This window comes from Macrotis lagotis, chromosome X (assembly GCF_037893015.1).
Source record: "Macrotis lagotis isolate mMagLag1 chromosome X, bilby.v1.9.chrom.fasta, whole genome shotgun sequence".
In the NCBI taxonomy this organism is placed as follows: domain Eukaryota; kingdom Metazoa; phylum Chordata; class Mammalia; order Peramelemorphia; family Peramelidae; genus Macrotis; species Macrotis lagotis.
Genome location: NC_133666.1, coordinates 431,195,872 through 431,218,556, shown reverse-complemented (window position 1 = coordinate 431,218,556; position 22,685 = coordinate 431,195,872). Strand labels below are relative to the sequence as shown.

At 31.6% G+C, this 22,685-nt stretch overlaps 1 protein-coding gene across 1 annotated transcript in view; it reads left to right on the top strand.

Moving 5' to 3' along the window:
* Window positions 1-22,685, top strand: part of SNTG1 (syntrophin gamma 1) — a 536,013-nt gene that overhangs the window by 268,185 nt on the left and 245,143 nt on the right. Inside the window, exon 11 of the mRNA XM_074202064.1 lies at window positions 301-339. Within this exon, the coding sequence (XP_074058165.1) occupies window positions 301-339 (39 nt within the window). The remainder of the gene's footprint in view (window positions 1-300; window positions 340-22,685) is intronic.

The window sequence follows — 22,685 nt, the reverse complement described above, 5'->3', positions numbered from 1 at the left end:
CTAGCCCAATAACTCTCAGGAAAGCATAAGTAACTCCTGGAGAATTATTTTCATATGAACTTTTAAATTAAGTTTAACTAATTAATTTTAATTAAAATATTTAATATTGAATATAATTACACTTGCAAAAAAAGGTATTTAATAACATTATGTTCAGCACATTTTCTTACTGTCAAAAAACTGTATTATAAGCATAAACAATGTTGATACCCTTCATTCATAGCATTTTCAGAAACTTTGTTGGGACCAATGCACCATTTTTCTTTGTCTTTACAGACTTTGATTTTTTCTTTTTTTCAGATTAAAAAAATCAACAGGAACTTCCCTGTAAACCAGCAGGTAAGATGGAAAAATTCTTGGAAAATCGTGTATATTGCTTAATGTGTAAATATAACATGGTAGGATGCAAAATAGTATGATCAGGTTTCCATCTTTTGGTTTGTCAGAGATTCACTTTTACTGATATTGCATACTTATCCATTATATTAATTATTTTTACTAGCAGAACATTTTAAATTGAACTTATGTTTAGAAATTACAAAACTGGATTTGATCTTATTTATGTGTAGTTAGAATTCCCTTCCTTAATATTCAAACAAAAGACCTCAAATATTCTTCCTTGAGTATGTTCTCCCTAGTTTTAAATGTTGCTGAAGTTAATGTCTTGAAGTAAAATTCATAATAAATAATCATGATTTTACAGAAACCTGGAGTTAAATGGGAAATCAGAATTTATAGTCTCATCTACTCCTGGATACAATCCCTTTTCCCAATCACAAACAAATTCTAATTCTAGGATTCTTATGAGGGCAATCATACTTCCTCTTTAAGTAGTCTGTTTTGCTCTTGAATAAATAAAATTGTCAGGATTTCCCCTTCACCTTAAATGATTAATGTTTAATTTTAATTACTTTGATTTTGGCAACCTACAGTATATAATATAAACCTATATATAAATATCACCTATTGTTTCAAGTATTTCTTCGGTATATCAGATCTGCAGATACACAAAGTTGTCTTGTTCACCCAACTCTTCATCTTTCCAAAGATAAATATATTCAGTTTTCAATCTTTGTCATCTTAACCAAATGATCTTTAAAAAATTATTTATTTATTTATGGCAATGGGGTTAAGTGACTTGCCCAAGGTCACACAGTTAGGCATTTGTTAAATGTCTGAGGCTAGGTTTGAACTCAGGTACTCCTGACTCCAGGGTCAGTCCTTTATCTACTGAGCCACCTAGTTTCCCCTTATCCAAACAATTTTCAAAAACATTTAGTTGCACTTAGCTGGATACTTCAGGTTAACAACAATTTATTAATTATTAATATTTGGATGTGGTTATTCAAGCAAATCCAAGACACTTAATTCTAATCTTATTCTTGTTGTTCAATTGTATCTGACTCTTGATGACCCTGTGGACCATTCTTGGAAACGATACTGGAGTGGTTTATCATTTCTTTTGCCAATGAATCAAGGCAAACAGAAGTTAAGTGACTTACCCGGCATCACAGAGCCAGTAAGTTTCTGAGGTCAGATTTGAACTTAACTCTTCCTCACTGCAAGTCAGTTCTTTCTCAACAGAATCATTTAGCTTTCCCTGATTCTAATACACATCAATCTATTCTTGTAAGAATATAGTTACAAAATATTTTATACTATGTCTTTCTGAAATCCCAATCTATCAGGTTAGATGACATACATAAGATATTAATTAGTTTAGTGCTATAATGTCATGATGAACCAACATTATTTATGGTGCTTACCCTTTCCAAGCACATATAAATATTCATTGAAAAATAGGGTTATGGATATATTAATATATATGCATGAAACAAGATTTTGAGATGTAATCTCTCTCTCTATATATATGCATATATATATATATATAAAATCTTGAAGTTCTTATCATGATGGAAATAGTATTTTTGAGAATCATGATTGAACAAAACTTTGTAGAAAGATTTTTTTCTGTTCCATCTAAGAAGATTTTATGCTTTATTAGTAATATAGCTTTTAGGTGATATTCCAATCAATTCCAAACAATATGCTTTGAATATTATTTGGAGTAGTTTCATTTTATGCCAGTAATAGTCATGCAAATTTGTTTTTCTCTTCGGACACTATGCTGATTCAGAATATCTGACCACTAGATTTCAGCAAGTTTGTTTACCTTTTGTTAATTCTCTGTCATATAGGTTCTGGATTTCCCATAGGTACAACAGATAGGTAGAGGAGGAGTGAGACAGAATGAGAGGTGGTATCAGAGGTTATGGTTAAATAGAGGAAACCTGTGATTGGTGTTTGGTGTTGTGGAGAGATTATCTCACTTTCATAATCAATCATTTGCAGTCTTGGAAGCATTTCAGAGCTTGATTTGTGCCAATTTCCATGGACAGAGCACTTTTTCACATTTTTGTTTCTGAACCTTAGTTTTCTAATGAAACAGGTGTATGAGGGTTAGGGGACTTAATTGTAAGCCAATATTATCACAGAATTATCTTCTAAGCCAATATTATAACAGGAATATATACTAGGTCCCATGGTCACAGAATCTATTCATTAAGTCAGAGACTTATTGGGTTGTATCAAGTTTGGAAACTCCTTTTGTGCCCCAACTTTGAAAATTGTGTATCCACTCTTGAATCTAGAAATGGAGAAGGTCCAGAGCAGCCTAAAGAGGATTGCAAAGACTAAAGCAAAAATATGGAAAACCAAAAACTTGGATTTTTCTCTTCTATTTTCATGAATAATTTAGACAATGTTGCTTAAAGGGGAAGATTTCCCATGCAAGAGATCAAACTTTCAACAGGTCTCTTTAGTATATAAAGGCAGGATTCACTGGACTATTGAGGTATCTTCTCATTGGTAATTCTTAATTTTAAAAGTTCCTTTTTGAGGGAGGTTCAATACCAAAATCTATAAATCTAAGAAAGTGGGAGAAGGGAACAGCATTTTTATAGTAAAGTATTCACCAGAGGAGGAAGAAAATTGTTTTGAACATTTGAAATCTATCATGAGCCCTTTTTTATCTTCATTATCATTTATGAGTTCTTGTGAATTCTTTGCATCTTCTGACTTTTCCAAGAGGGTCAAATTAAGGCTATTTACAAATGCACTTGTTTTCTTTGGTGCTCATAAAGGAACTGATGAACTTTTTACCCAATTTCTGGAGATGTATAATTATCTTACATTCAGAGATTTCCTAGATAATTCTCTGGGTGGAAACATATGAAGTCCAAGACTTGAACTTTTTGTTTCAGAACTGACCTGGGTTCTATCAGTTCAGAGCCTAGTATTCTGGAATATTAGTTATGGTAATAACTATCATACATTTTACTAAAAATATCTAACATATCTCTGATGCAAGTTCATTTCATATTGAAATAATTATCAAGGGGGTAGGAAGGGAGGGTAGAAGGAAATTTTATAACTTTAAAAATATACATGTGCATATGGATGAAAATAAATAATTTTTTAAAAAAATTAAATATAGAAGGAAAATAAAGAGGCATTCAAATTAGGGTGATTGAGATAGTTAATGGCCAATGGAAGCTCTATCTAATGGCCAATGTGAATGTTGTCTTTTTAGGGATAATGGAAAAGCCCATTCAATTATTAAAGAATTAATATTGGGTAGTAGATAAGAATGAGAAATTCAAAAATTGTGCTAAAATCATGATTATAAGACTAAAAATTTTATCTTTTTTAAATACAAGAAATTAAATTTTTATTACTTAGATAAAGAGATTAACATTATTAAAGCAGAATTTTATCTATTCCAAACTAGAATTAGAGATAGATTTACAAGAAGCAAAAAAATATCTGGGAGAATGATTTATCAAGATTTTATAAACTAAGTAGTATATAAACAACAACTGAAATGCAACATAAATTTTAAAAAAAATATTGACATTAAATGTTACATCTCTGACAGAAATGATGTAATGTGAAAATTAAAAATATTATAAATGAATGTGGACACTTATTTAAAAATACCTTAAGGAATTCTAAATAATTAAGAGGACACCACTCATTTTATCTGCTAGGTGAGGATTGTTGTGCAAATGTGTTAATAAAACTTGAAATGTTCTCTTTATCGGGGTAATTTTCTTTTGTGTGAGTGTAATTGTAATGGTTTTGTTAACTCAAGTTCATTAGGTTTAAGCATTAATATGGAGATAATATTATGTATACTACTTATCTCACAGATTTGGTGGAAGTGTCACATGATATGATGTTATGTATTTTGCAAAAATGTAAAGCACTCCACTATTAAAGATGTTTGCTAATGAAAATACCATTCTGCCCCTATTTACTGTTAAATTAATTAAATATATAAATATATGTGCAATGATATATACATGTACAAATATATTGCATTTTATATATATATATATATATATATAAAAGAAATAATAATCACAAGATGGCAACTTTGAATTCCTTATAAGTTTTTGCCAGTGCTAATTAGTAGACATATAACTAATTATTAAGAATAAAGGTTTACAATATTAAACAATTAGAATCAGTATTTTAAATCTGTATTTATTTTGAATAATTATGACTTTATTTTTTTAGAAAAATTTTATTTATTTTGAGTTTTACAATTTTTCCCCATTTGTGCTTCTCTCCCTTCACCCACAGAAGGTATTCTATTAGTCTTTACATTGGCTCCATTGATCTATATGTTGATATCAGTTGAATATGATGACAGAGAAATCATATCCTTAAGGAAGAAAAATAAAATATGAGATAGCAAAATTACATAATAATATAACAGGTTTTTTTCCTAATTTAAAGGTAATAGTCTTTGGTCTTTGTTCAAAGTCCATAATTCTTTCTCTGGATATAGATTGTATTCTCCATTGCAGATAGCTCAAAATTGTCCCTGGTTATTGCACTGATGGAATGAGCAAGTCCATCAAGGTTGATCATCATCCCCATATTGCTGTTAGGTTGTACAATGTTTTTCTGGTTCTGCTCATCTCACTCAGAAAAATCCTTCCAGGTTTCCCTAAATTCCTATCCTTCATCATTTCTAATAGAACAATAGTATTCCATGATATACATATACCACAATATAACTTTGACTTTATTAAATTAATATAATCCATTTACTTACTATAAAAATGATAAAAATTGCTTATTACTTCTCAGCAGACAAGTATATTAGTTTTCTTAAACTTTTGCTTCTTAACCTTTTTTGCTTAATTTGTTTAGTTTGGCATTTGATTCTTGTCCCTTAAATTTTTCCCTAGTGTAAAAATCATAATTTTTTATGCTTTCTACTTTGAAATTTTGAGAAACTAAAATTAATAGCATTTTCCTTAATTAGTGTTCATTACAACAATCCAAAATAATGACCAAGGAGATTTTTGGGAATGTCAGCCAAAACTGTCAGATTATTTTAATGTACTGTAGATTAGCAAACAATAAGACTTCTTTATTTTATTTATTTTAGGTTTTTGCAAGGCAAATAGGGTTAAAGTGGCTTGCCCAAGGCCTCACAGCTAGGTAATTATTAAGTGTCTGAGGTCGGACTTGAACTCAGGTATTCCTGACTCCAGGGCCGGTGCTCTATCCACTGCAACATCTAGCCACCCCAATAAGACTTCTTTTTAAAAAAAGCACCAAAAAAACCCCTTATAACTGATGAAGAAAAAACAAACTGCAAACTGTGGCACTATAACAAGCCTATAAGTATGCAGGATAGCATTTCTGCATACAAGTGCATACACTTCACTATCCATCAAAAGTGATATTTAGAGAAGGACTTGGAAAAACACATATGCATTCTTCACAATGGGTTTTAGGACTCAGAATAAGCATTTCACTAGAGACCTGTCTTGGGTCACAGAATGTTCAGTTATTTCCATAGCAGATGTTTCTTCTAAACTAATTAGAATTTAGAATTTTTGCAACTTGGAGTGATTTTTACAAGTAAAAATCAATTCAATAAATGTATAGAAAGTATCCACCATAGAATGAATAGGTAGTCTTCATTATCTTTGAAAATTAACTATATTAAGCACTGGGGGAGAATGTGATGCTGGTGACTTAGCACATCACCCTCTTACTCAAATCCAATTCACTTGCTTGTCATGACCTCACATGCCATGGTCTTTTTTGAGAGTAAATGACAATCATTATCATCATCACCACCATCATCATAGTGTGTAATCTGTCCTTACCTTTTTGTTCATATATTTTAATTAAATTCAACATAGAGAAATTTAGCCACTTGAGCTATAATTTTTGTTGTTTTTGTTTCACTAGATAAATACATATACATATATATATATAATGTAGTCTACATGTTTTTTATTTAAAACATTAAAATGAGGACAGACTATCAAAAATTGTGAAGCAACAAATTAAAAATAAACCCAATATTAATTCACAATAATATATCTATACTTATTTGATATAATAATATCTGACTAATATTTTTCATTTACTTTTTAAAAAATTTTTGATGTTTTTACTGAATTGAATCCTGTTTAGTATTTAACTAGGAAATGAACATGGAATTAGTTATTTTAAGTATTATCTTTCCAAATGTAGACAGATAATGCAGAAGCAATTATTTGACAGAAATCCAAATTGACACAACTTTTAGATATATCAATTTCTAACTACTTCTTGAAAGGAAAACTGAAGGTAGAGACAGAGTGGTGGGGAAAGAATGAATCCTTACATTTCCATAATTATTTGCTTAAGGAAGATCTGACATTATCTCATTCACTATGTCCTGTAAGTGGTAGGCTAGAGTATTGAGAGAATGAACCAGGCCATCTGAAAGGAAGTAGTAGGGTAGGACATCGGGAAGGGAGCAGGACAAGTAGTGAAGTGCCAAGGAAGAAACAATGGTGTGCTTGCCATGTTTGAAAAACTAGTGCATGTAATAACAGATGGGTGTATGCAGGTACAAAGAGCCAAGAAAGAATGAGTGGAGGACTTCCAACCAATTAGAAAAATGGGTTCCAGGAAACACAGTAAATCTAATAAGGGTAAGAACTGATTCCATTGAGAGTGAAAACAGATGAATCATACTTTGTTTTTTGCTCATTGACGACTGAGGGTCAACACTTTTTAAAAATCTTCCCTATTCTTCAATTCCAAAACAGCTGCCTTATTTGCCATTTTCTAGTATATCATCAAGTAATGAAATTTGCATGAGTATAATATTAAACCATTGCAATATTGTCATTATATAAATATCAATATCAGACTGTCACAATACATGCCAAATATATGCCCTAAATCTTCATAAATACTTGGGAATGAATGATGTTCTCAAGAGAAAACTAGAAAATATTTCCTTCCACAAAAATTAAGCTCCTACTCTGTATCAGGCAATATGTGATTGCAACAGTGAATGACAAAAATTGTCTTTGCCTTGGGAGAACTTGCAGCATATTGTTGTTAACTCTTTTCAGTCTCATACAATTCTTTGTGACTCATATTTGGGGTTTCCTCGGCAAAGATATTGGAGTGGTTTGCAATTTCTTTTTCCAGATTATTTTAGAGATGAGAAACCGATGCAAACAGCATTTACTTGACCAAGTCAGACCAGATTATAAAGAAGATAAGTTTACCTGATTTCATACCCAGTATTTTATCCATTATGCCCCTCAAGTGCCCTTCCATGCATTAGATTGGTGGAGATGTGTCATAGATATATAAATATAATATAAACTATGATATGATATATAAAATGAGAGTTTCAGAGAAAGCATTTTAAGAAAGTTTGAGAAAAAAGAGACTACTTTTAATAAGATGCATCAGAAAATTGTTTCTGGAGGAAGTAACACATAATGTGATCTCCAAGAAAGTCCATTAGAGTGATATAATGAAGGGTTGTGTTTACAAGGATATAATTCCTGTATCAATGGAGGGAGAAAAAAGATGATTAGATGAGATTGGAGAAATAGATTAAAATTTTATTTGATTGGAACATAGTTTGGAGGAAAATAATATAAAACATTAATGGAAAGGGAAAAGAATTCAAACTTCTAGGCTAAGGACTTTTTTTCCCATAGAAAATATAACTATAATGAAGTAAAAGGAAACAGTGCATAATTTGGTAAAAATATCTTTTACAATCTCTCTACTAGTGAATTCTAAGCCATTTAATTTTTCATGTTGTTTGTTCAGGACAAATCTATATGTTGATAGAAAGGTAGACATTTAGATAATGGAGAGAGTTATAGAGATTTATAAATTTATATTTCCATTTAGTACAGATATGACACATGTATAAATATGGCTATATCATTACTTTTCCCTTATCCCTATATATATTCTCAGTTAATATTTTAAGAAACACAAAAATAATATCTGTGCTTAAAAATATAACAAAAGTATTTCAACAAGAAAAGAGGCAGGGAATTGAATATATAATTATAAACCTCTATTGCAGTTCCTGAAGGTTTTTTTAATTTAACATGATAGTTACAAAATTGTCAAGTTTCATTATGTCCCCTTCTGAATTTCTTTCTATTCTCTGTTGAGTTTGTTTTTAAAATGTTTCATTAATACTATTTCCTTTCTTCCTTTTTGAGTACTCATCAACTTCCTTCCTGAACTCCACCACAAATATTTCTAGGTAAAGAATTCAAATATAAACAATAGCTTCATTTGAAAACATTTGGCCAAATTCTTTTAAGGGTCTTTGACAAAAATAAATCACATTTATATCATATTTTAAAGTTCATAAAACATTTTCTTTAGTACTGTAAAAAAAGGGCCATGTATTTCCCACCATCTAGCGGAAAGTATGATCTTTAAGGGCAGATACTAGATTATTTGTTTTTGTATGGCCAAGGTTTAAAAATCAATAGATATAAAACATGCTTTTTTAATTGAATTAATCTTTTATCTTTTTAAGACCAATTTCTTTTCCAGTAATGCTAAATGAATATAAGAAGAGCCAAGATATCAAAGGCATGAAAGTTTCAGATGAGTCAAAAAGTAAGAAAAATTTAGGTGAAAAGTAGACATAAAATGGTTGTAGAGTTTTAACAACTTCTAAGATGTAATTCAGCATGGTGCAATTCAAGATACCCTAGATTTCAAAGTTAGAAGATTTTGAAAAATTCTCAGAAATATTATAGCCTGAGACATCAAACCAATTAAGGTGATTAGAATGGAGTGGAGGGTTTCAAAGTCTAGTAATAAGGCTTTGAACAATCTTGAAAGTGTGAAAATGGGGAGGAACTTTGGGAAAGAAAGTAAACTCAAAAAGGAAGTGAACTCTTTGAAGACAGTAAGTCTGAGAGCATTTTAAAATATATATAAAGATCAAAAATAAACTGTGAGCAATTCTGGGAGTACAAACTGATTTATTTTTAAAAGTTGTTGACTTAAAAAAGTAAAGCATTTATGAAAATATTTTTTAAATATTTATGATTTTATGATTTTTCCCAGTTTTTAAGGAAGTTTACCAATATAAAACAGTTGCAGTAATAAGTCTAGAGAAGCCTAGAATATCTCTGCAGATAAGTTAATAATTGAGAAAATTAATAAACATTTATATAACATCTCCCTTGTATAAGATGCAACAAGTAAATGATAGTAAAATCTTTTGAAAGTATCATCATCAAGTATTATTATTATTATTATTATTTTTATTTATTTATGTAAGGTAATAGGATTAAGTAACTTGCCAAAGGTCACACAGCTAGGTAATTGCTAAGTGTCTGAATCCGAATTTCAACTCAGATCCTCCTGCTTTATCCACTGTGCCACTTAGCTACCTTTAAGTATTATTTTTTAAGTGGGCCTGCTATCTACAAAGGTACAGAACTGTTATCTAAACTTTTAAATTCTTCCTGTTTCATATATATATATATATATATATATATATATATATATATATACAGATATAAGTGGAGGTGTGTAAGTATGTGAATATATATATACACATATATATGTATTTATGTATTTACATGTATTTAATATTCAAGCTTTGGATGCACTGAGTCAGGAGTCATTGTACAAATCTATATTGGGAAGAAAATAATTAAAATGTATAAGCAACCAGCTATTAAACTAGGAGACCCTGTGGAAAATACGTATGTAATTAAATAGAAGGAATTAGCATTGGACAACAAATTATCCTTTTTCACATTTTTTTTAAAATTCAGATTGCTTTTTTTTTTCTTTAACATAATAATCTGAAAATGACCTTGGGTTTGCCAGTCAAATATAGCCACTCAACACCATGGTATATGATCTTCACTTGTTATTGTGGACAGTTTTCTGCTTACTAATTTATTCAAACACAATTAAACAGATCCTTAAATGAAGACATCCAACATGAGGAAGAGCCTTGAATTGATAGCACATGAAGATCATTGGTAGGAATTAGGGATATTTAGCATGGAAAAAAAAAAGATTTCAGAAGACATGATGGTTATCTTTAATTTATTGAAGAACTGATGTGGAAAAAGAATTAGGTTTGCTGTGCTAAAGTCCAGAAGGAAATACTATTTAGACCTTCAAAGAGACAAATTTAGATCTAAAGTAAGGGGAAACTTTTGAACAATTACAAAGTTAGAAAAGTGGAATGCATTGCTTCAGGGTGTAATGGAGTCTTTCTTATAAGAGTTACACAAACAAAAGTTACCTCACAACTCTTGGTTTGTTGTAAAGGAATTCTTTTTTGTAGGGAGTAATGAGTTGAATGAATAAATATAAAAGCATTTTTAACACTTACTATTTGCTACAAATGTAAAAAATGAGACAATTACTATACTCAAGGAGTTCACATTCCAATGGAAAGGCAAAACATATATTCGGGAGCGGGGTCTGGGAGCAGTGTTAGTTTTGGGAAGTCAAAAGGATATTAAGTGGATGGGTTAGACATATTGATGAGTAGATGGCAAGAAGACAGCCAGATTACAGTATGAAACTGGCTGAATCTAGTTTGACATAGGGGACTATATAACTCACTCATCAGGCTGGACAGTACCTGTCACAGAATGAGATTTCAAAGGTCTCTTGAGGGTACAACAGAAAGGAAAGATGGCAAAGGCTAGCACTCTGGAAAGTACAATGGTAAACAAAGCAGACACCAAGCAAAGGACTGCAGATAAAAAAAAAAAAACAGGTCTCCTGGAAAGGGCACCGTTTGTGAAATGCATTATGGATAGGTGGGAATTCAACAGAGAATAGGAATGGACAGGGCATTCAAAATATAAGAAGCAGTGTACGAAAAGGCATGGTACCTATAAAATAGAATTCACCTAAATGGCATGGAGTGTAATGTAATTATGGTATAGATTGTATAATGGTGAATAATAGAAGATAATCTTGCAAAGAAAGCTTATTACCTTCTGGAAAAGATCTCGAATGCCTGGCAAAGGAGCAATTCATTAGCAACTGATGCTTTTAAAGAGTTTGGAAGATGGAGCACCAGAACCAAGTTTATGTGACCTTCGTAGGGTCATGGAAAGGACATGGACCTGGAATCAGGAAAGTTCTGGGTTTGAAAATGTTTTAATTATGTTGCAAAAACAACATAAATCATTTCCCCTCTCAAAACCTGCTTCATTTACATCCATCACATTCTTTAAACTTCTCAGATTCTTAATCACTTGATCATTTCAGTTCAGGTTTCCTTTAGTGGGTTAAGGGTTAAAAATCATTTTCTTAGAACTTTTTAATTTTTTCCCTTCTTTTCTTTTTTTAATGACTTTTGCAAGGCAGTGGGATTAAGTGACTTGCTGTAGGTCATACAGCTAGGTAATTATTAAGTGTCTGAAGTCAAATTTGAACTCAGGTTCTCCTGACTCCAGTGCTCTATCCACTACCATTTCACTGCTTCTTAGGCCATTTTCTCAAACTTGTAAATATTTGTATATGGTATCCCAATTCTCAAAATAAAAGCACAGGGTTTTATATTTGATAATCCAATTTGGTAAACTGGAAATAATGTTTGAATTTTAACTACCCATAGGGTTATTGTTTAAAGTAATTGTGAGGGCAGGTAGGTGGCGCAGTGAATAGAGCACAAACCCTGGAGTCAGGAGTACCTGAGTTAAAATCCAGCCTCAGACACTTAATAATTACCTAGCTGTGTGGCCTTGGGCAAGCCACTTAACTCCATTGCCCTGCAGAAAAAAATTAAGTAATTATGACACTATCATTGTGAGCAAGAAAAATTCCAGAATGGTGTGAAGGAAAGTCTGGTGTATGATGAGGTGGAAATCATATGCTTTTTTAAAGGATTTCTTGCAATAATCATAAAGTCATAGGCTTTAGTTGTAGAAAAAATTAGATCATCCGTTCCAATCATCTCAATTTTATATAGGCCAAGGAAGGCTAGATTATGGAGGGAGAGATGTGGTTGTATTCTTTGAGGGTGTTTGTGGTAGGGGAAAATCATTTCATAGAAAAAAAAAAGAAAAAATGTGTCAGTAAAATGACAAACATACCAAGATATAAAGTGTAAGAGATTAAGGGCAAGGAGTCAAAGAATTTAGGGACAAATTATGTAGTCAGAAGAAGCAGCAGCAGGGCATTAAATGCACTTAAGTGATCTATAATGAATATAAAAGAAATTGAAGGTATGGAAAACTTGGGAATATGAACAGAAAACTCTGGGTATTAATAGAAACTGTTAATAGTAACTTTATGTAGTTCAGAATTTAAGTCTAATAATGTAATATTATCATATGCCTTAGATTTACTGGTAATAACTGATTAATGGAATAGCAAAATTCTCAAACTATTATTCCATGGGACTTTAATGTTCCAATAGTGAATAGATTATAATTGTGAAAAACTTCTTGTTGGAAGGTGGGCAGTCAAGAGCACATAATTTGCTATACAAGTTTTCATAAAGTTGGACAAGGAGATGACAAGGTGACAGATAAGGACACCTAAATCTGTTTAGTTAAAGTGGAACAGGAAGCACAGCTCAACAGACGTGTGTTTTCTTTTCTTGGAACACAGCACTGCTTTGCAGCTGTTATATTAGTTGTAGAAAATGTCAGGACCTGAGAGGAATTAAGTTATAATTAAGTAACAAAAAATAATCTATTTTTTCCTGTAAAACACTAGAATATTATAGACACACAAATCTGTTTCTCTAAGTATAAATATATATCATAAATATATGGCACTTATAATGCCTTGACCATAGTAGGTACAGAATAAATGCTTGTTGACAGGATTGATATAATAATGAGATGTCAATCATGACTAGTTTCTTTATACAAAAAACATCATTTACAGAATTCACTCATCACATTCTTTAAACTTCTCAGACACTTAATCGCTTGTTCATTTCAATTCAGGTTTTCTTTAATGGGCTAAGAGTTAAGAAACCTTTGCTTAAGACTTTTTCAGTTTTTTCCCTTTTGGGGGGCTTTTGTAAGGCAATGAGATTAAGTGACTTGCTATAGGTCACTATAGGTCATTATTAAATGTCTAAGGATGGATTTGACCTCAGGGCAGGTGTTCTATCCACCATCATCTAGCTGCCCCTTTAAGCCATTTCCTCAAACCTGTAGATATGTGTTCATGGTATCCCAAATCTTAAAATAAAACCATAGGGTCTTTATATTTGGTAATCCATGATGATCTTCCCATATATTAATGTTAACTCACAAAGTAAGAATATATACATATATGTATATGTATATATATATATACATATACATATATATATATATATATATATATATATATGATTTCTTTCTGAGTAATTTCGAGAATCTGGCAAATACAATATATATATATATATATATATATAAATACATATATATAATACATATATATGAGTATATCACTGATATATATATATATATATATATATATATATATATATTGTTTTTTAAAATTGATCTCAGCTTAATTCCGGAATTGTTAATGGACACACAAAAACACAGATGTATTTGATTTGAGATGATGGAACTATGACAAAATTAAAACATTGTGCAAAAAATTGAAAGGTATTGTTTTAAAAGTTAATAACCTCCAAAAAGATATGGACTGCTTTAAAAAGTTGTTTCTTTGTTTAAATCATTACCAGGTAGCCAGCTTCTCCGTGCGTAGTCTGCCTGTGGAGAATCTTTGCACCTTGGAATCTAAGAAGTTTTTCATTCACTTTTATAACTTTCTGTCTTTGTTATAATTACTCAGTGAAGTAGGACTTCTATAAATGTTGAAAGCTTTAGTTGGAGGAAAAACAATTAGTTGACAGGAAAAAAAGAAGAAAATATGACAGTGAAATAATAAACTTGATAAGATACAGGGTGTGAGAAGTGAAGGACATAAAATGAGTCAAACATATTGCCGACAAATAATGAAGTCAGAAGAAGCAGCAGTTTATTAAATGTACATAGGTAGTCTATAATGAATGGGAGATGAACAAAATAATTGAAGAAATAGCAAGTGTAGACAAGGGTGTCCTGTGGGCAGAGTGGTTACCATGAACCTCTTTTGTCTGGTGACTATTTCTTAAATGTATCTTTTCAGTTTGAAAAGACATCTGAGTTATGAAATGACTCAAAGAAATAAAACTTTAGCAATTCTTTAGGTGTTCTTCCTCACATTATTAGCTGATGAAATCTAACTTTCCCTTTCTCATGAACTTCCTCTTCAAACAACTTTCATTGACTTGAACTAAAATCATTTTACATTCTACATTCTCCATTTAATAACATCTTTAATCACTAGGAATATGCACAAGAATTTAAAGGAACAGACATCCAATTGCAGTCTGTGACCCCCCAAAATAAGGAAACAAGTAAATCCCTTCTCCCCTCTAGTAAGAGGCAAAATATAAATAAAAGTTGTCCAACAAATAAAGAGGACCATGGATATTTTCTGGTATGATGTAGGTAAAGAGGAATCATGAACTGGATTCTGGTGGTCTGTCTTATCAACCATAATTCCTGGTTTCCATTTCCATTCCTGGTTTGCTTCAATCCACATTTACTCATCTCATTTGATCATATATCATTCTACCTTTGTACATGCTTTGTTATAATACAAGGTTTCAGTTCTACTTGCTTTCCTTGATTTCTGTCCTAGGGACAGCACTCAATACCCCTCATTCCTTTCTTGCTCAGCAGGAGAAGCATGGATGAATCAGCATGGCTCCCAGTCCTCTACTTCCACCTTTCATCATGATTTCTCTGCATTTCACCAGGTGTGGCTCCTCTACTAGAAGGTAGTTTTCCCCAAGGCCAAAACCCCTGAAAATTTAGGAAACTCTCAGAAATGCCTAAGTGCTAAAATTCCCGATCTACAAAGCCTTTATGGCAATATTCCTAACCGAGGGAATATTTTGGGAATAACAATCTGGCTATAATGTATAAAATGTATTTAGGGGAACAACAAATGGGAGGGAGGAAAACTCTTAAGAGGTTATCCTGGACTATTGTGGTTTTGGAACATAATGATTTGGGCACAGGTCTTTAAACAGTTAAGAAAAATAAGATATACTTTAGTACATAGTAAGAGAAGTTTATCTTATAAGAAACAGCACAGAAATTGATGCTATCGAGAGAAGCTAACTTGTCTGAGTTTCCCATCATGATCCACTAGTCAAAAAATGAGAGAATTGAATCTTCTTGTGAATATTTTTTCCCAGGTCAATACTGAAGTTATATTCATCGTTTTAATCTTTTGTTCCCCGAGTCAGCCAAACTTCAAAGCTTTTCCTTTTCAGGAATGTCAAATCTATCTTTTTTTGGTGGGGGGGAGTCTATTAAATAGTCTAAGCATTAAATAATTAGTTCCTGAACTAGGATAGTTGTGAAATGAAGCAAAAAGATGGTTAAGAATGAAAACTACTAAAATGATTGAAAATAGATGACAAAAGAGATTTTATATGTCTTTTTTAAATTACAAGATTCAGTGATATTAAAATATAAATTCAGGGTGATTAATAGAATGATAAAAGAAATGGGTTATAGAGAACTAGGCCATGAGGATAACTAGTGAAAGTTAATAGTTTAATTTTAAACTATTGAATTTCATATGTCCATTAGACAGTTGAAAGCGATTGCTTAGAAAGTGGGAGAGAAGTCAGGATTGAAAATAAGGATTTAGAAATTAGCCACAGAAATGATTATATAAGTGAAATTATAAAAGCGATGTCATCTCTGAGAGAGGGAACACGGGGTAAAAGAATATCTGAACCTTAGAAATTCTCCACAATTGATCAGAAGAAAGAAGAGATAGAAAGGTTTAAAGGAAAAATATTAGAGAAAGAAGGAGGAAAAACTCCACTAGGTTACATCAAAGAAGGCAAGAGAAATGAGAATTTCAAGACAGAGGAGTTTGTCAGTAATGTTAAATGCTTTGGAGAGGTCTGATGGATTTAAAAAAGTGGATTTAACATTTAAAGAATCAGTGGAGAATTTCAATAGGATAATTTTTTTTCTAGAGTGATAGGGATGGCAGCTGATTGTAAGGGGTTGAGGAATGAGTGGGTGATAAGGTACTGGAAATAGCAGGAGTATATCACTCATTTAGGAATTTTGGCAGTGAAAAGGAGATGAGAGAAATAGGATGTAGCAAGAAAGCTCTTTGATAATCTCTAGCAAGACTTGGCAGCAATGGCAAGTGGGTTTGATCCAAAAGCAGCAGGTGTGAATGACAAGGCTAAAAGAAATGGGAAGTTGAGAAGGGGAAAGGCACATGTTAATGGCAAGAGGAAGGAAAATTCTAGGTATGAGCATTTTGTTATTCTAGCTAGGCATCAATTCAGAGACTTGATTCAACATTTTGAACAGAACATAGATATGACAATGACACTACAAGTTCCTTACCCAAAGGAATGGATGATGGACTGTTCTGCCAGGATAAAACATGAAAACTGGGTCATTTAAGAAGTAGAGTTTGGCATTTCACACTCCATACCCAAAGTGTATCGGTACTAAAAATATAGTGATAAATGCCCAGCATATTACAGATTCAATCAAAAATTATATTTAAATGAATTACCTGAATTAGATGGAAGCACCTGAAATATTTTGAAATAATTCAAGGATGTGATTTTGGAGGTACTGTACCCTATCACTGTAAAAAGACAACAAACAGAAGTCTGTAAGTTTCTTATTGGAATGTCCATCAATAAGAAAAGGACTACAGGGATATCAGGAGCTGCCAACCAATGAAATTCACATATCTTCATGCAGTTTGAATTTGTTTTATGGACCTGTATTTTAATTGTTGGCATCTATCACCAATTGTCAAAGAAGTCCTTTCACTTGGACATTAATTAAAATATGTGAAAATATTCTGACATTTTTTTATTATGCTCCAATTTTCTTTTCAAACCTGTTTGATATAACTGGTATAGGAAAGTTTCATCAATGAATCCTTCTCTAACAATCCTTCTCTGTAACTTCTATATCCTTAAGATCTTGGTGAGGGTATTAAGAGTTATTTGCTTATGGTCATATTAACCAGGTTATTTACAATAATTATTAGAGTTATTTTACAAAAATTATCACATTTTAAACCTAAAGCAATATAATGACCCCTCAGATACACAGGGTTCTTTTCTCTGCTGCTTTAGGAAGTTTGTACTTTAGAAATTTTAGAAATATAATCACAATTGTGATCCCTCTGTAGGAATTTCCTATTTTCACATTTGTTTTTATCCCCAAATAACCTTTGACCTTTTTGTAGTAGAGGCGAAATTCAAATTAAGGGAAGCAACACCTTGTCTTCTTATAGATAGGAAACAGATAATTAAGGAAAAATCAACAATCTTTGACAATATCTGCCCAGTCTTTTGTTCTGGAATGGAATTAGTGGAATAATTGTTGTTGTTCAGTCATATCTAACTCTTCTTGATCCCATTTGGGATTTTCTTGGCTGATACAGTGGTTTGTTGTTTTTTTCTACAATGATTTGTCATTTTTTCTTTAGCTCTTTTTTACCAATAAGGAACTGAGGCAAACAGGGTTAAATGTCTTGTCCAGAGTCACATAGCTAGTAAATGTCTGAGGCTGGATTTGAACTCATGAAAATGAATCTAACTGACCCCAGATCTGGCAGTCTACCCACTGCACCAATTAACTGCCCCTGCTTAGAGACACCTTTGTCTAATAACTTACTCAATATGACCCTTGCCTACCCTGCCTCGGTATTAAATTTTCTTCTTTTCATTGGTTGCCCCTATGCTGTCAGCATTCCTTGTATAGTTCTTGATGCCCCAGATTCTTCCTTTTCACTATTACAGTTTTAGAATATCGATCACCGCAGTGTGTCACAAGATCCCTTACCCAATTCTCTGTTGCACCTAATTGAAATGTCTGATCCATTCAAGAATCAATTCTAGTCATTGTTACATGCCTAGTTTCAATTCATTAATCATATCTAGAAATCTTATCATCTTCGTGCATAAAATGGAATAATATGGAATTGTTTTATATGATTATACATACCAAACCTCTGTGATATTGTTTACCATCTCAAGGTTGGGGGAGGTGCCAGAAGGAGAGAGGGATCAAATTTCGAGCTCAAAATTTTAAGAAAAATCCACATTTAAAAATTATTTAACATGGAATTTGGGGAAAACAAAAAATATAAATTAAAAGTTTTGTTACCTAATAGATAATTATTTTTATTGCAGTGAAAAAAGTAAAATATCTCCCATCATCACATTTGTAATGCTATAATAATAAAATAATAATTTTAGTTTCCATTTATATAGCACATCAAATTTTACAGAGAACTTTTCTGTATGACTCAGTGTTCACTCCTACAGCATGTTGGTCAAGGGGATCTAGATCTAGTTCCTACACCATAAATCAGGTCATTATTCCTGTTCTTGTTCTTCCTAAAGAGTCCTCTCCCTTCTCAAATTCTTCTCTATAGTTAAGAATTTAACTCTATACTATCTTCTGTATTCAAATCTCTTTATCTCTTGTTCTTGATGCTCATGCCTTGCCAAATCTTAGCCCTGTATTATTCCTACCATCTGCCATCTCTACTCCTACTGATATTTTGCTGAAAAGAGCTACTGGAAATCACACACCTGAGTCAGTTACAAATTTGTGCTAGAATCTCAGCAGTGCCCTTATTGCAAAGACAATTCTTTTACTTCTCACTAATTTAGTCTTTAATCCACTGACCATATGTCTGCCCATATTATGCAATACTAAGAACACCCAGAAACTCTCTAATTCCTCTAGAATCAAATATAATTGTTCTATTTTACATTCCAAATTTCTTCCTTTTCACTACCTATTCCACCTTCATGGCTGATGACACTCCCACTCCAAGTTTACCTGGCAACTGTTTTGGGTAGGAATGTATGGGTATGAAATCTCCATCTTTAGAATGTAAATTCATGCAGGTAAAACGTGTTTAACTTTTTATCTTTCTAAACTCAGAGCCCAGCACCATGTTTCACACATAATAGGGACTAATAAATGCATAGTGATTGAATCAGCATAACCATTTTTATTTTTTTAAACTTCTGATTTTTTTTTCAGAAGGGTTGGGTTAATTTATGGCTTACCAGCATTGTATCAATATGCCTCTTTTAACTCAAACTCTTTCAATAGTGATTATTAGATAACTAAAATTTTAGAACATGATTAATGGTTGGAGACTGTCACTTTATCCACTATTATAACTAATTCTAATGAATGTTTGCATGGAGTGGCAAGTATGTCTAAGTGTGAAAAAAGGAGGTTTATCTCATTAATGCAGAGTTGGCCAAAACACTCTCAGGTTGAGATACTACCTGTTACTCTTTTTTTTAAGTTGTATTGTATTATTTATGTCTGCATTTGAAGTTTTGTTGGCAAAAGATACTGGGATAGTTTGCCATTTCCTTTTTTATTGATATTTTATTTTTCCAAATACATGTTATGAAAGTTTTCCAACATTCATACATATGCCTATGTGTATTTTTGAGTTACAAAATTTCCTTCCATCCTCCTGTCCTTATCCCATCTCCTTAGTGGCAGGCAGTCAGGTTAATATTGTACATATACATTTGTGTTAAACATGTTTACACATTAGTCATTTTTGGTATGAGCAATTAGTATTAAGGGAAAGTAATGCAAAAGAGATTTTTTTTAAAAAAATGAATGCAGTGTTCATAAGATTCTGAAGGATTTTTTTTGTTTGTTTTGTTTTGTTTTTCTTCCTCTGGATGGGGATAGCATTGTCCATAGCTAGTCTGATACACTTGTACTAGCTCTCTGAACTGCATAGAGCAGCTGCTTACATCAGGATTAATCATCTCCCGATGTTGATGTGTACAATGTTCACTTGGTTATGCTTTCTTCAGAAATGCAACAGATCATGTAACTCATTCCATGCTTCTCTAGAGTCTGACCATTTATGGTTTCTTACAGAACAATAGTATTCATAATATTCATGTACTTCTTTAATAATTCTCCAAATGATGGGTATCCCCTCAATTTCCAGTTCTTTGCCACTATAAAAAAGGCTGCTTATGAATATTTTGGAACAAGTGGAATTTTTCCCATTTTTTTATGATTTTTTTCTGGATATAGTCCTAGAATTGGTACTGCTGGGTCAAAGGCTATGAACAGTTTTATTGCTCTTTGGGCATAGTTACATATTGCTCTCTAGAATAGTAGGATCAGTTCACAGATGATACTTTTTCCCAACTGTAATGGAAATTAAAAGTGTTAATTCAGTATGGTATGGACCACATACAGATACATAATTACATATAGACTGTCATTAGGAAGTCTTATATTAAATATTCATTTTGTCCAAAGCAGTGTGCTATGCTATGAGGCTACAAAGAAAAACATAATTTCTCTTGCCCCCATTTTGTTGGAGAAATATAACATACACAGAGACATAAATAAGGGCAAAATAATTTAAAGCAGAAGGAATAGTATCTACTGAGAGAACTGGTCAGCCAAAAGGGATCAGGGGAAAAAAATAATGGAAGAAGCGGCACCTGAGGTAATCCTTGAGGGAAGACAAGGACTCTGAAAGAAGAAGAAAATTATATGTCAGTGAACATTCCTGTGAAGACTTTGAAAGGTCAAAATCCAAACTTTGCCCCAAAACAACATTCTGTTTTAGATTTTTCAAAAAATTGTATTTTAAATGCTAGATTTCCAAATCAGTACTTGCTTTTTATAGCTACCCTTTCAAATTCTAGAAGCTTTCTTTAACTAAAACTTTAGATTTCTTGATGATCTTTCAGTTGTTATAGGTCTACTTGAATTTTTTTTAAATAGTAGGTGTTTTATACAATTGCCTCTTCATTTTCTTTTTAACTTTTATTCTTCACACTCTCTGAGGTTTTCTCAGTAAGCGAATGAAGTCAAATAAATAGTTTTAAGTTATTTTATTTATCTGCATGCTTATGTTACTCAGGTTTATGCCATTTATTTTTTATTTATATCCTACTTTATCATGCCAATCTATGTCTAGGTAGAATCCTTCTAATAAGATTGCAAAATCACTTAAGGACATGGGTCATGTTATTTATTTGTTTTTCTCTTTATATTTTGAATGACAATCCCATACTCATAACATATAAGTATATAAGTGTGGATATACTCCTAGAATCTATGTTTTGATTTAAAGACTTAAAATTTCATAGAATTTTAGAACTCTAAAGGGTTCTTATTGTTCCCTAGATATATCCTCTAATGGTATAAATAAGGATAGACACAGTAACAAAATAATCTCCTCAAGTTTAAAGTTAGGGGGTGGTTAGGTGGCTAGGTGGAGTAGTGGATAAAGCACCGGCCCTGGAGTCAGGAGTATGTGGGTTCAAATCCGGTCTCAGACACTTAATAATTACCTAGCCGTGTGGCCTTGGGCAAGCCACTTAACCCAGTTTGCCTTGCAAAAAAAACTAAAAAAAGGTTTAAAGTTAGTTGGCAAAAGCAAATATATTTATTATTATAATGAGTATACTATTTATAAACAATATCAAAAGCAATTTACACTTTACATAGTTAAAACAAAGCTTTCATGAAGTTTTATGTTCATCTCATATCTCTCTCAATTTTGAATAGTAAAGTTTTACATAATATATAAATACACACATATATATGAATGAACATATTCATATGAACATGTATGTATATATCTTTAACTGTAAATAGGTGTTATTTAAACTTGTGATATTTATGGCTAATTGTCTATACAGTAGGTGAAGTGAATAAAGGAAAAAAATTGATGCATTTAGTTTTACTTGTATACTCTTAAATAATTTATGCTGATACTTACAATGTTTATCAAAATTGACAGAATTAGCAGACTATTAGATTATGTATTATATTATGGTATCATTTATTTCATAATTTAATTTAAACAATTTAAATAAATCATATATAAAATTTAATAATCATATTTATACTTTGTGTGTTTGTATCTCATTTGATTGTAACTTACTTGATGGAAAGGGTTTATTTATATTCTTTATAATGTATAGCATAGTACTGAACCACTATGGATAGGAAATTCATTAAAACCTTATTGAACATGAAAAATTAATTTTCAATAACAAAGCCTTTGATGTAGGATTATGAATTTTGTTCTACTTTAGCTTTGTCTAAGTAAGCACTCTGAAAATAATTCTGGAGATTACATCATTTAAAATTAATTTATCAAAAAAGAAAAAAATAGATCCATAAATATAACATAAAACTAAATAAACATTATAAAGTACTTACTTTGTGCAAAGTATTATGTTTGTC